The following is a 14278-nucleotide window of genomic DNA, read 5'->3' as shown; positions in this document are numbered from 1 at the left end:
AAAAACCATGACATAGGCAGAGAAATCTATGTATCTTTGTCAATGAAAAAACATCAATGAAATAATTACTATGGCATGGCACTACTGTAGATTCTTGGTTCTCTAACATCAAATAAACTTGTATAGTCTAATATTAAAAACTGACTTAAATATCATAAATAAGAAAGTAAAAAATGTCTAAAGCTCCTTAACTTTCTAAGTCTTATAGCATATAACAGAAAGCAATTCTTTAGGTCAATACTGTAAGTGTGCCCCCATTTTATAAAGAAATAGGACAAAGCCAAGGAAATCATACCAAATCACAAAGAATTAAATTAAACTGTGCCTTACTTAAAACAAAAATCCACACAGGGAATGTGTTTAGCTTGGGGAAAAAACACCTATACTATTTTAACATGTTCTCAAAGAGTAGGGAAGGGGAATCCATAGAGACACCATGGGCAGGGGCATTAACAAAGATCCTCAAGGCAAAGACCAGGTGAGAGAACTCTGGTAGACTCTGAAGTTTGTTAAATAAGAAATAATTTTAACATAATACAATTTATGTAGTTAAATAAGTGGGTTACATAAAACCACAATAAGAAACCTACTTCATACCCATTAGTGATGGTAATTATCAAAACAAAACAAAACAAAACAAAACCCCAGAGAACAACAAATGTTGGTGAAATATAGAGAAGTTGGGACCCTTGTGCATGGCTGGTGGGAATGTAAAATGGTGCAGCTGCTGTTGAAAACAGTGTGGTGGTTCCTCAAAAAAAGAAAACAAACCACAACAACAACACATAATTACCAAAGAATCCAGCAATTGCACTTCTTGGTACATACTCAAAAGAACTGAAAGCAGGAATTCTCAGATATTTGTACACCAATGTTCACAGGAGCATTACTCACTATACCCAAAAGATAGAAACAACCCAAATGTCCATCAATAGATGAATGGATAAACAAAATGTGTTGTGTTATACAATGTATAATTATTCAGCCTTTAAAAAGAAATAAAATTTTGACACGTGCCACAACATGGATGAACTTCAAAGACATTATGTTAAGTGAAATAAGCCAGTCACACACACACACACACACACACACACACACACACACACACACACACACAAAACAAATACTGTATGATTCCACTTATCTGGGGTACCCAGAGTAGTCAAATTCATAGAGATAGAAAGTAGAATGGTGGTTGCTGGGGGTTGGGAGGGAGGGGGAAATGGAGAGCTTTTTACTGAGTACAAGAATTTAAGTTTGAGAAGTTGAAAGAGTTCTGGAGATGGATGGTAGTGATGGCTGCACAGCAATGTGAACGTTCTTACTACCACTCAACTGCCACTTCAAAATGGTTAGAATGGCAAACCTGTAATGTGTATTTTACCACAATAAAAAAATATTCTCATGTAGGTTATATACATACGCTTTGATATTAAATGGGGAAGCCCACTACAAAGCTCTTACAGCAATACATTCTTGACCATCACAATCTCTATGACCTTGTGTTTTTATTACTATCAGGAAGCAAGCATAATTTTGTAAAAAGTACTGAACTTGCACTTATTGTTCAATTTCACTGACTTCTGCTGTTGATTTCTGGCCAACCCTTTACTGCTTCCTGTAATACTTGGTTACCAGACTTTTATCAGATTTTTAAACAGGCGAGACATTTTATATAGGAAAGGAAGGTTATTTCCTTAATATAAGTGTTTCCTTCTGATATTATACCATTTGATAAAAACAACATAATTTAACATTTCATCATATTCAATGTCTGTAACCTTAAAATAATCTCCACAAAAGCCTTAAGAATGATAAAGATTAAAAAACAAACTAAAAATTTGTTCTTCATGGCTATTTTTTATTGTGAAAAATTACCTTTTCTAATCCTCTGAATTCTAACATTTGAAAATATGGTCTTTGATTGCAACCTCAATAATCCCCTTGCTTATCATTTTCCTTGATCCTTCTCCCCCAGATCCTTCAGCTATATCCTTTCAATAGCAACCTGAATTCTACACACATTCATAACATCTCATTTTGTTTCTGGGCTATGTATGAGTAACAGATCACCTATAATAATGCCCTATACCATGAATATAATTACTGTTTCCAAACTGAACTTTTTCTAACAGGGTGTTTATCCATTTTTCTATCCTGTCAACTCCTGTGGTAGACATCAGGACTGTTCATGCATATTTCAGTTCACCTTCCAGGCACTAGTAAGACTGCTCTTTTCCACCCTCTTTGAAATTAGGCTTGGCTGTAAGACATCCCTTGGCCAAGATGTGAGTGAAAGTACATTCATCATTTCTGGGTTGAAGTTTAAGAGCTCAGGCGTGATTCTTGTGTCCTCCTTCAATCTCCTCTCCCCACAATACTGCAAGGATCAGAGAAACATCTGTGGAGATGTAGTCTCATTAGCCTGGGACCCTGAGTGACTTCTAGGAAGGACTCCATACTGACCTCCACTGGTCATGTATCATGAGCAAAACACAAATGTGTGCTGGCACACTGAGATCTTGAAGTTGTTACCACTGTGTAGCCTAGAGCTTAGCCTATCCTGACTGACACATTCCCCTCTTGGCCCAGTCCCTGAACTAGCTATCCCCATCCTTTAAAAGCCTTCAAGCATGAATTTTCCCAACTTGCTCATTACTCATAACCTTACCAGTAATAGCACTGTTCCTAGCTTCTTTACTCTTACTACCACAACTTATTCTTTACAGCTACTATTACAATATATTTAAATAAAATTTTACCTTCCAAGTAGTTTTTGCTCTGTTGGGAGGAACAGTTGATATATTCTATATTTAGGTTGCTTGTTTTAACCTGGTCACTAGAAAACATAACAAAACACACACCAAGTATATCAGCTATCATGGATTATTTTAGTTAGAATCTAAGAAAAAGGAAATAATACTTGTTAAAGAATTATTATATGCCATGTGCTGTTCTAGGGGATTAATGTACATTATTTAATTTACATCTCACAGCAACACTTAAAAGTAGCTATCATCCTCATTTTACAACAGAAGATTAAGGCTGTCAAAGTCAAATTAATTTGCCCAATACTTAAAATCCAAGACTATCTGGTTACAAAGTCCTGACCTTTCTACTACCCTAGGCTACCCCTTTCCAAGAAGTGTTATGAAATTGCCCTGCCATCCTAAGTCTTTATGGCAATGATTATTTAATATAATACAAGCAGTTGATTTTTGTGAATCTGGCTTTTTAATAATAAATGTGGTAAAACACCAGCTAATAACAAATTAAGATGTTTTACTTGGATTAAAAGCAGAAATTGTGGCTAGACTGATGTAAGAAATCCACCATTTAAGCTGTGGATGTGTTTTAGAGGTTACACAGGAAAGGGCAAATGTGCTTCTAACAGAAACATAAAAATGTATTCAGAATTAATTGAACACAAACTTAGTTATTTGGCTGTATTCTTTTATACTTGCTAAAGGAAAAATATCTCTTCCATGGAATTGGCTATGAAAGTAGAAAATATCCCTACTTCTGAGTTATAGATGTTAGAGATGGGATAATGAACATTAAATAGATTGAAGAATTAAACAATTAGCTTGATGACAGAGATGCAACCAATTTAAATCTACACTGGAAAACCTGTAGTATAGAGGCGCCTGGGTGGTTCAGTCGGTTAAGCATCCCACCTCAGCTCAGGTCATGATCTCACAGTCCGTGAGTTCGAGCCCCGCGTCAGGCTCTGTGCTGACAGCTCAGAGCTTGGGGTCTATTTTGGCTTCTGTGCCTCCCTCTCTCTCTCTGCCCCTCCCCTGTTCATGCTCTGTCTCTCTCTGTCTCAAAAATAAATAAAAACATTAAAAAATTAAAAAAAAAAGAAAACCTGTAGTATATATTAATTCTTATCAGTGGCAACAATGATAATGTATTTCTGCACTTCTAAAATTTCCTAAAAATAAAGTTATTTTCAGAATCAGGAGGTAACTGTTAAAAACAGAAACCTGAAATATCAAATAACTTGTGATATCCCAGGTTTCTTCATTCTAAAGTCAAGCTCTTTCCATTACACTTTATTGACCTCAGACTTTGAAAATCACTTCATATAACTAACAAGAGAAAATGATGGGGGAAAAGCATTCATTTAATTTGTGCATTACCTGCAGGATGCTGTTTCTTTAACACCACTGATTTCCATTACTGTACCATTTCCATCGATAACAGGTGAATCCAAATTAGCAGATCCATTACTGACATGATCACTACTTTCGTATCCAGACTCAGTCCTCTGCATCTGCCAATTGTCACCATAAACTTTAGTCTCTTTGAGGCCTTTATTTTTCTCTGCTCCTTTTCCATTTGATTCAAGGGAACTCCTGCCTCCTATTTCCTGCTTCATTTCATCTTCGTATATGGTCATTAAACATTTCTGCTTTGGGTTCTCCTTTGGCCAATTGTTAAAACTCTGATCTTTGCTACATTTAGGTTTGTTACTGATATTTGATTTATGTCTTGGACTATGTTGCCTTTTTTCACTTTCATTAAAAATACTATCAACATTTAATGTTTCCCTCATGGGTTTCCAACCTCGGTTCCGGCTTTTACTGCTGCCACTGTAACTGCTTCCTTTATCCCTAGAATCTTGGCTGCTGTCTGTATCATATCCAGTGCCACTGTCACTCTTAACTTTGCCAGTAACTTTCTCTCCTGGGGCAAGAATCTGGGATTTACTTGAACTCGGTATTTGTGCAGAAGCTCGACTCTGATGGGCAACTCGGTCATGCTTATATGGTCCTTTTCCTTGACTATGATATAGATGTGGATTTCCATATTGCCTAAAGCCATTTGGGGCAGGAGGTGATCCAGACTTGAAATGTGGAAGGTCTTCATCAACCAAATCTTTAAAAATAAATAATCAAATGAAGATACAAATGAGTACTCTTCAGAGACATTTCTCAGTCACAAGTCAAACACCTTGTTTGTAAAGAAATTTAAGCAGTAATAAGTAAACAATAAGATTTATAGTATATCACATAGAGGTTTGAAGTTAAAAAGTGTTTTTTTTCATTCTCTATCCTTCATGAGAGGCATTTATAAGATAAGTGGTTATATATTGATTTTAAAAAATGATCTCTAAGGTAGATCATAAGATCTAAAAAAAAATTTAAATACTTTAATGTAATTTAATTTAAATATATTTTTAAAAAAAACAGTATTTTAGGGGCGCCTGGGTGGCTCAGTCGGTTAAGCGTCCGACTTCAGCTCAGGTCACGATCTCACGGTCCGTGAGTTCAAGCCCCGCGTCGGGCTCTGGGCTGATGGCTCAGAGCCTGGAGCCTGCTTCCGATTCTGTGTCTCCCTCTCTCTCTGCCCCTCCCCCATTCATGCTCTGTCTCTCTCTGTCTCAAAAATAAAATAAACGTTAAAAAAAAAATTAAAAAAACAAACAAACAGTATTTTGTCTCATTCATAATTAATGAAAATCATAACAACAAGAGTATTTTCTACTTCTTATATTGGTAAAGGTTTAAAAGTTTGTTAAACCAACTGCTGCTGAGGGTATGAAAAAACAGACATCCAAACAATGTCAGTGAGAGTGCAGAATGGCTCAGGCTTTTAGGAGAGCAGTTGAGCCACATCCAGCAAAATTAAGAATAAACATACATACCTTAACCCAGCCATTCTCCTGAAAGAATTTTATGCTATTGCTATACATAAAAAAAGTATACAAAAGTGTATGTAAAAGGATATCACTGCAGCAAAAATCTCAAATCAACTTTTAAAGTCTAGCAGTATCATTTAAGTTAATGGCATGTCCATAACGAAGAGGATAAAACCATAAAGTGTAAGGCACGCTCATAATGAACTGGACACTATTAACGATGACAAAGAAGAAAGGTGAGGAGCTGCAAGAAAAGAAGCTCTCCTCACTTAATTTTGTAACCTTCCTTCTTGTTTGAATGTACCATATGGGTGAAGTGAATGTATAATTACAAGGGAAGTTAAAACATCTAAACAACCACAAGTATTCCAGGCTAAAATTAAATAAGAACACTCCAGAATTTATTTTTATAGATTTAATAGGTGTATTAAAGAAATCATACTAAGATATATAACATAATATGTACATAAGTATATATGATAAATAATAAAGAAATTATATTAATTTGTATTAAGGTTACAAAATTTAGTTTAAAAGTAAGATTTTAGCAACCCCTTTTCTCAAATGAACACTATAAGCTCTTAGCTTACCTCTATGTCGGCCCAAATCTTTTCTTGGTCCCCTCTCCAAATCTTTCCTTTGTGACGAAAGTAAGTTTCTCTGTTCAATGGCCTTTAAAGCACATTCTCTGGAAATGTCTTTTATTTTTTCCCTTTGATCATTGTGACTTAACTTAACTGTAAAATAAACCATTCTTATAAATGATACAGATCATTTTTCAAATTGCTCAATAAAAGTACAAATTGAACTATATAAAATTTTTAACATGTTATATATTAAAAAGAAAATAAGTATACAATGAACTCATTTTTATCCTAAGCCAAAAAATTCAATGTGCTTTTATCCTGACACTGGAGATGCCTGTTGGCTTTAAGAACTTCTTATATAGCTCCTAAAAACTTGTGTAAAGAGATCTTATATTGAAATACTAAAAGCTAAAGGTAACTGAGTGGTCACTATGTGTCAGACAGCATTCTAAGTCTTAACTCATTTAATTCTTTGAGGTGGGTACAATTACTATCTCCACTGTGGATCAGGAAACTGAGGTACAGAGAAGTTAAAAACTTTCCCAGGTTCACATAGCTTGTAAATGTAGAACCAGGATTATGAACCCAAGTTGTCTGGTCCAATGTTTGTGTTTGTAATCACATACAGTTTTGGGGCTTACAAGTAGTCATCTTTTAACAAATAGGTAACAGCTTAATCTAAGAGTATGACCAATACAGAGGGTAAAAGATGGTCTCATTCAGAACTTTTAAAAGCATTTACTGTAATTCCTTGTTTTTGTTTTTTTTTTAATTTATTTATGAGAGAGAGAGAAAGAGAGAATATTCCAGGCAGGCTCCACACTGAACCCGACACAGGGCTCAATCCCATGGCCGTGACATCATGACTTAAGTAGAAATCAAGAGTTGTATGCTTAACCAACCAAGCCACTCAGGCATCCCTGTAATTCTTTGTTGATGACAACTGTTAATTCGGGATCCTACCACCCTTGATTAAATGGGTTACTTTTATAGTTAGACATTATCTCATTAATGTACTTTAAAGCTGCTTATAAATTCATCCTGAACATCCACCCAATTCAAGTTTTATGTATTTCTAAACCATAACTACACACACCATGTGGCAATGTCTCATTGTGGACCCAAGTCACAGAACCTGGTTTGTGAAAATTAAATTTGTGGTATGATGTAACAACAGAGAGTTGAATAAAAATGAAGTTAAATATAAAGTACAACTATAATAACTCTGAACTACTGCTATATTCACTAATGGTAAATTTAATTTTAGCCTATGACCCAAATTATTAACTCATGTTTTTCCTCTCCAAGTTAATATTTAACTCCTAGAAGGAAAAGCCGTATTATGACTTTCTTTGGTAACAGTCCAGATTGCCTCCAGCCTATTACAGCCGTCAATATATGGAGAAACCCAAATAGTAGTCAATTGTTCAGATAAAACCACAAGTCTGAGAGAAATGCATTAAGTTAAAAGACAAAATGTTGTTATCTAGTTATTTTCTCTTCATGGCCAAGAATAGTTAAACACCCTCCTTCTGTATGGTACTTACCAGGAATTACAGATTCAGTAAACGAGAAAGGGGGAAGCATAATTACTCAGGGAGAATATAAAATGATAACTTAAACACATACCTGGCCCTCTACCACCACTTGTTTGAATGTGGTTCCGATTAAATGATGAAATATTATCTGTTGGAAATTTCTGAATTTCTTTCTGTTTTGCCTGATCACCAAATCCATTCTCTTTTGAATTATCTGACTTATAAATTATGGGCTTTTCACATCCTTAAAAGACAAACAAAAATGTATTATTCCCATCCTCCTCCCCACCAGAAGAAGTGAAGTTTGAAACTTTTTTTATAGATTTTATTTTTAAGTAATCTCTATACCCAATGTGGGGCTCGAACTCACAACCCTGAGATCAAGAGGTGCATGCTCCCCTGACTGAACCATGCACCCCTGAATCATTTTCTTTTTTTTCCCTCCCAAATCATTTTTAATACTGTAGACAATCACTTACAAACTCAAAGGATTGACACTGATATATATACATTTTTAAAGAGAACATTTGCCAGACTTTTTTTTTTTAAATTTTATTTATTTTTGAGAGGGGAGAGTGTAAGGGCAGCAAGAGAGAGGGAGAGAAAGAGAATCCCAAGTAGGCTCTGTGTTGATAGCATGGAGCCCAACTTGGGGCTTGAACCCACAAATGATGAGATCATGACCTGAGCCGAAATCAAGAGTCAGACACTGAATCAACTGAGCCACCCAGGCATCCTTATTATTATCATTATTATTTGAGAGAACATGTGTGCGCTGGGGAAGGGCAGAGAGAGGGACTGCAAGAATCCTAAGCAGGCTCCAAGCTCAGCATGCTCAGCATGAGCCCAACTCGGGGATTGATCTCACTACCATGAGATCACAACCTGAGCTGAAATCAAGAGTCAGACATTTAACCGACTAGGCCACCCAGGCATCCCAGGAGACATTTTTAAATGAGTTCTGTATGTTTTGTAATGTATCCAAAAAAGGGCGTTAGCTCCTTTGGACTTTTCCTGTGTATGACTCACTTTAAACCTCAATATTCACCGTTAGAAAGAGCTTCCAGCCAAGTATCCCCTTCCGTGCTTGTGTGACCACACAAGTGGGTAACTCCTGAGGGTGCTTTAGAGGCCATCGGTGAGGAAAGCCTTCTTTATAAAGATTAACTCAAAATAATAAAATTTTCCTGAACTCTGTTTTACTGAAACTAAATTTTGAAATTATCCTCAAAATTCATTTTATCTTCAGTATATTAATATTCTTAGTGTGATTGTGATACTATTAAAAAAAAAACACTGAAAAGAACTTTTGAAAATTACCCATATTTTCTGCAACAGATTTATAATGTGACCAGTTGATGACCTGCCTAAGTGCATCTTCAGTAGAAACTGCTGTGCCATCTGGGTTTGCGTAAAACAAAAGCAGTGGCTGGAAGTGGCATCGGATACACTTGGAGACCACATCCTTCCATCTAGTTCCAACCTTCAAAAAAAAAACCACAATGAAGAAAAACAAAACAAAATCTTTTAATCAATGTGTTACATAAATAGCAGAGACTGAATTAATTTGTATATTAAAAATTTTTAAGAATTCAGTTGTTCATCATGTTATCTGATCACTTTTATTTTAAACTAGTCTAAATAAAAATTTTTTAAACATTATCATTAAAAAATTGATGGGTAAAATTGTACACCTGCTATATCAAGATTTAGGCTATCAAATTTTAAAAAGCTTTTCCACATACATGGTTGATTGACTTTTGACAAAGATTTAAAGGCAATTTAATGGAGAAATACAAGAGTCTATTCAACAGTGGTGCTAGAACAAAGGGATGGTCATATGAAAAAATGAACTTTGATACCACTACACATGCACAGCACAAAAATTAAATCAGAATGAATCATACAAAAACCATAAAACTTACAGAAGAAAATAAAGAGAAAATCTTAACGTTGGAGAAGTTAAAGATTTCTTAGGACATCAAACATACCACAGAAGAAAAGTGATAAAATGGGCTTCACATCAAAATAAATTAACAACTTCTGCTCTTTGAAAGATACCATTAAGAAAATGAAAAAAATAAATAAATAACCAAGCCACATACATCTAATAAAGGACTGGTGTGCAGCACAAAGAATCTCTACAATTCCTTAATTAGTTAGATACTCCCATTTAAAATGGGCAAAACATCTGAAGACATGTCACCAAAAAAATATAAGAATGGCCAACAAGCACACAAAAATGTACTCAAAACATTATTAATCATAAGGGAAATGCAAATTAAAACCACACTGAGCTAACATACATTCACTAAAAGGGCTAACATTAAAGATTAACAACATAAAATGCTACTGAGAATGCAGAGCAACTGGAACGCTTACACACTGCTTAATGGGAAGGTAAACTGGTACAATCACTTTGACGATCAATTTGCCAGTTCCTTGTAAAGTTTAACACACACTTATCCCAACCAGAAATTCCACTTCTGAGCATTAGCTAAGAGCAATGGGGTAAAAAATTATGTTCACACAAAAACTATTCATACTTCAGCAGGTAAGTAGATGAAGTGTTATATAGCCATACAATGGAACACAACAATAAAAATGAAGCACAGACAGAACATGAATGAATCTTTTTTTTAACACAAATGAATCTTAAAAGACATTATGCTTGGTAAAGAAAGCCAAACACAGAGACTGTAAGACACCATTCTTACAAAACTGTAGAATGAGCAAAACTAATCTACAGTGAGATCAGTGTTCTTCTCGGGCCCAGGGTATTGACAGTAAAGGGACATAACAGAATTTTCTGGGTGATGTAAGTGCTCTATATAATGACTGTGTAGGTTACATAAGTATGTACACACTTGTCCCAGCCCCAACTATACACTTAAAATGGGTGCATTTTAATGTTTATAAATTACACCTCTATAAATTTCATTTAAAAATAAAACCAACTGAATAAAAAGAAAAGCATTCTAGAATACTGGCTTTTGTAGGGAAGGAAGGGATCTTTAAAAAAAAAAAAACTCCTGAGGAGCTTTTTCAAACTACACATATTTAGCTGTTTACCATCTTACCCTGGATTCTGAGATACTTGAGGAACTAGGAACTTGTTTGAAAACCAAACAAACATAAAATTCACAGGTAACTATATACCCAATTCTTCCTTCAAATTTTGACCAGTTGAACTATGTGGATGGAACGTAAGAGTGTCAAAACGTTGCTACACATGGACTCAAGGTGGAACTGGTTAATAAACTGCTATATCAAAGTACTAACTAATTTGAGTAAAGTAATACCAAAAATTTTTCATTGGCTTTATTGAGTATACTTTACATGAAACAAAACTACCCAGTTACAGTATACAAGCCAATGAATTCTGACAAATGTATACATACAATCATGTATCTCCCCCCCCCCCAAAAAGAAAACTTCCCTGTACCCTCTTTGCAGTGACTGGCAACCGATGATTTACTTTCTGTCACTCTGTTTTTCCTTTTCATGAATTTTACATAAGAAGACTCAAAGTTGTTTATGTCTCATTCTCTAACATACAGCTTTTCAGATTTCACATTGTTGCATCTATCAATAAATAGTTCATTACTTTTTACTGTTGAGCATTATATTCCATTGAATACTTATATCACAATTTGCTTATCCACTCACCTATGGATGGACATGTGAGTTGTTTCCAGTTTTGGTTATTATGAACAAAACTACTATAAACATTAAAGTACAAGTTTTGTGTGGACATATTTTCAAAGGAGTGGAATTACTAGTTTGTATGGTAACTACATGTTTAAGTTTATAAGAAACTGATAAGCTGTTTTCTAAAGTGTTCATTTTCCATTTCCATCATTCTTCTGTGAGAGATCACATCATCACCAACTCTTGGTATGGTCAGTCTTTTCAATTTTTGCTATTCTAACAGGTAAGTAATCAAACCTCATTGTGAACTGAAGGTCTATTTTCTTTGTACCTAATAATTTACTGAATACCACTTTTTTTTTTAAGGGCGAGGACACAACTTCCTATGACTCTCCACTCTCAGGCTCTTCTAGAACCAAGTCCATGGATTTTTTTTTTAGTTCCAGGATTTTTTAAATAGGAAAGTAAATTAAACCTTTATTTTGGTTATCCCAAAAAGCAATTATAGCCAATAATTCATGCACACAAAAATCTTGCAATTCCTTTTTTCATTTTGCTCTCTTTCCTTCTTCATACCTATGGCTGGGACCCCAAATTCTCGTTCATCCCAAACTCCAAAAAGACACTGTTTTACAAACTCAGACCTGGAAGGCTCTCAGGTCTCTCACCCTTCTCCTCTTTCCACTCCTGTTCTCTTTCTACAGTCAGTACCTCTTTGCCTTCCACTACATTCTCTGGCTACTCAGGTCCTGATGTATTAGAAAGGTTCAGGAGCTGATGAGGTAAAACAGAATGCACATCATGTCACAGGGGAGAAGGAAGGCCCCTGAGAGGATTCTCCTAACTGTGGGGCAAGAAAGATACTGTGAGCCCTCTTCTCACCTTATCACTCTAGCCTTCCAGATTGCCCCTCATGCATTCTCATGAGCCATCAGGGAACTATGCAATGGATACACTCAAAGACCCAGGAGTCACTGTGGGTTGCAGAGTCACTCACAGCTAAATGAGCTCTTCAGTCCTCCTCCTAAGTCCTTGTACAGTACTATACACTTCCTCTGCTGACATTAAGACACCTTGGTCAGATTTACTTTTCTCATGATTTTCTTTAAAGGTAAATAAGGTGAGTAACTACAATACTGTGTGACCCTCAGGAGCTCTCTGTAGGGCTCCCCAGACCACAAATTTTCCTTTTATTTGACCTTGCTGCTAAAAATATTTTGATAGAGCCAAAAAACAAAACAAAAAACAAACAAAACCAATCCTGCAAGTAAACCCGTTAAATTCTTTCTGGAGCAAAGCCTCAAGAGTTTTGGAGTCATGGGGAGAAGAGCTCTCAGGAACAGGCACACATCATGGTTGGGGAAAAAGTGAAGAAAAGGGATGCTGAAGTCTTCAAGCTAAATTTTACACGTCAAAGCTTTGTCTGAGAGTGCTTATTTTTTCTTTTTCTGTCCTTCTGTTTCTGAATTAGTATCACAAGTAAAAGGCTAGGCAAGTCACATGTGTATTGTGAGCATATTTTGTGTATGTGTATGTGCTTTAGTTTATGTAATTAATTTTTTTAAGTGTTTAAATTCCAGTTAGCTAACTAACATACAGTGTAGTATTAGTTTCAGGTGTTATCCTGTGTGATTTTTGTTTTCAGGCCTCACATTTAATCCATTTTGTGTATAGTATAAAAAAGTAGTCCAGTTTGATTCTTCTGCATGTTGTTGTTCCAATTTCCAAACACCATTTGTTGAAGACACTATTTCCCATTGCATATTCTTTATTGCTTTGTCGAAGATTAATTGCTCACATAGTTGTGGACTCCTTTTGGAGTTTTCTATTCTGCTCCATTGACCTACTTGTCTACTTTTGTGCCAGTACCATATTGTTTTGACCACTGCAGCTTGGTAATATAATTTGAACTCCAGAATTACGATGCCTTCAGCTTTGCTTCTTTTTCAACGTTGCGTTGGCTATTCAGGGTCTTTTGTGGTTCCACATAAATTTTAGGATTGTTTGTCCTAGCTCTGTGAAAAATGCTGTCGGTTTTTTGATAGGGATTGCATTAAATGTTTAGACTGCTTTGGGCAGTATAGACATTTAACAGTATTTGTTCTTCCAATCCATGAGCATAGGATGTTTTTCCATTTCTTTGTGTCATCTTCAATTTCAGGTCTTTCGCCTCTTTGGTCAGGTTTATTCATAGGTATCTCATGGTTTTTGGTACAATTGTAAATAGGATTGATTCCCTGATTTCTCTTTCTGTTGCTTCATTATTGGTGTATAGAAATGCAACAGATTTCTGTACATTGATTTTGTATCCTGCAACTTTACTGAATTTGTATGTCTGGCAATTTTTTGGTGGAGTCTTTGGGTTTTCTATGTAGAGTATCACGTCATCTGCAAATAATGAAAGTTCTACTTCTTCATTGCTGATTTGGACGTTTTCTTCTTGGTGTCTTATTACTGTGGCTAGGACTTCCAGTACTATGTTAAATAGTAATAGTGAGAGTGGACATCCCTGTCTTGCTGCTGACCATAGAGGAAAACCTCTGTTTTTTTCCCATTGAGTATGATGTTAGTTGTGGGTTTTTCATATATGCCTTTATTATGTTGAGGCTTGTTCCCTCTAAATCTACTTTGTTGAGGGCTTTTATCATGAATGTATATTGTACTTTGTCGAATGCTTTTTCTGCATCTATTGAAATGATCATGGAGGTTCTTATCCTTTCTTTTATTAATGTGGTGTATCAGGTTGGTTGATTTGAGATTATTAAACCACCCTGGCAACCCAGGAATAAATCCCACTTGATCACGTGGATGATTTTTAACATATTGTTGGATTCAGTTTGCTAGTATTAAGTCCT

General features: G+C 35.5%; 1 protein-coding gene across 1 annotated transcript in view; it reads right to left on the bottom strand.

The window, feature by feature from the left end:
* Window positions 1–14278, bottom strand: part of USP53 (ubiquitin specific peptidase 53) — a 63116-nt gene that overhangs the window by 8816 nt on the left and 40022 nt on the right. The window contains exons 10-14 of the mRNA XM_047091679.1: window positions 9093–9255; window positions 7864–8016; window positions 6238–6384; window positions 4146–4884; window positions 2763–2839 (exon numbers count right to left, since the gene is read on the bottom strand). Of these exons, the coding sequence (XP_046947635.1) occupies window positions 2763–2839; window positions 4146–4884; window positions 6238–6384; window positions 7864–8016; window positions 9093–9255 (1279 nt within the window). The remainder of the gene's footprint in view (window positions 1–2762; window positions 2840–4145; window positions 4885–6237; window positions 6385–7863; window positions 8017–9092; window positions 9256–14278) is intronic.

The sequence above is a fragment of the Lynx rufus genome, unplaced genomic scaffold, assembly GCF_022079265.1.
Source record: "Lynx rufus isolate CCGP_SWC_20201006 ecotype Redwood Valley unplaced genomic scaffold, mLynRuf1.p SCAF_3, whole genome shotgun sequence".
In the NCBI taxonomy this organism is placed as follows: Eukaryota; Metazoa; Chordata; class Mammalia; order Carnivora; family Felidae; genus Lynx; species Lynx rufus.
Note: the sequence above shows the minus strand (reverse complement) of the source record. Positions and strands in the feature narration are given on the sequence as shown.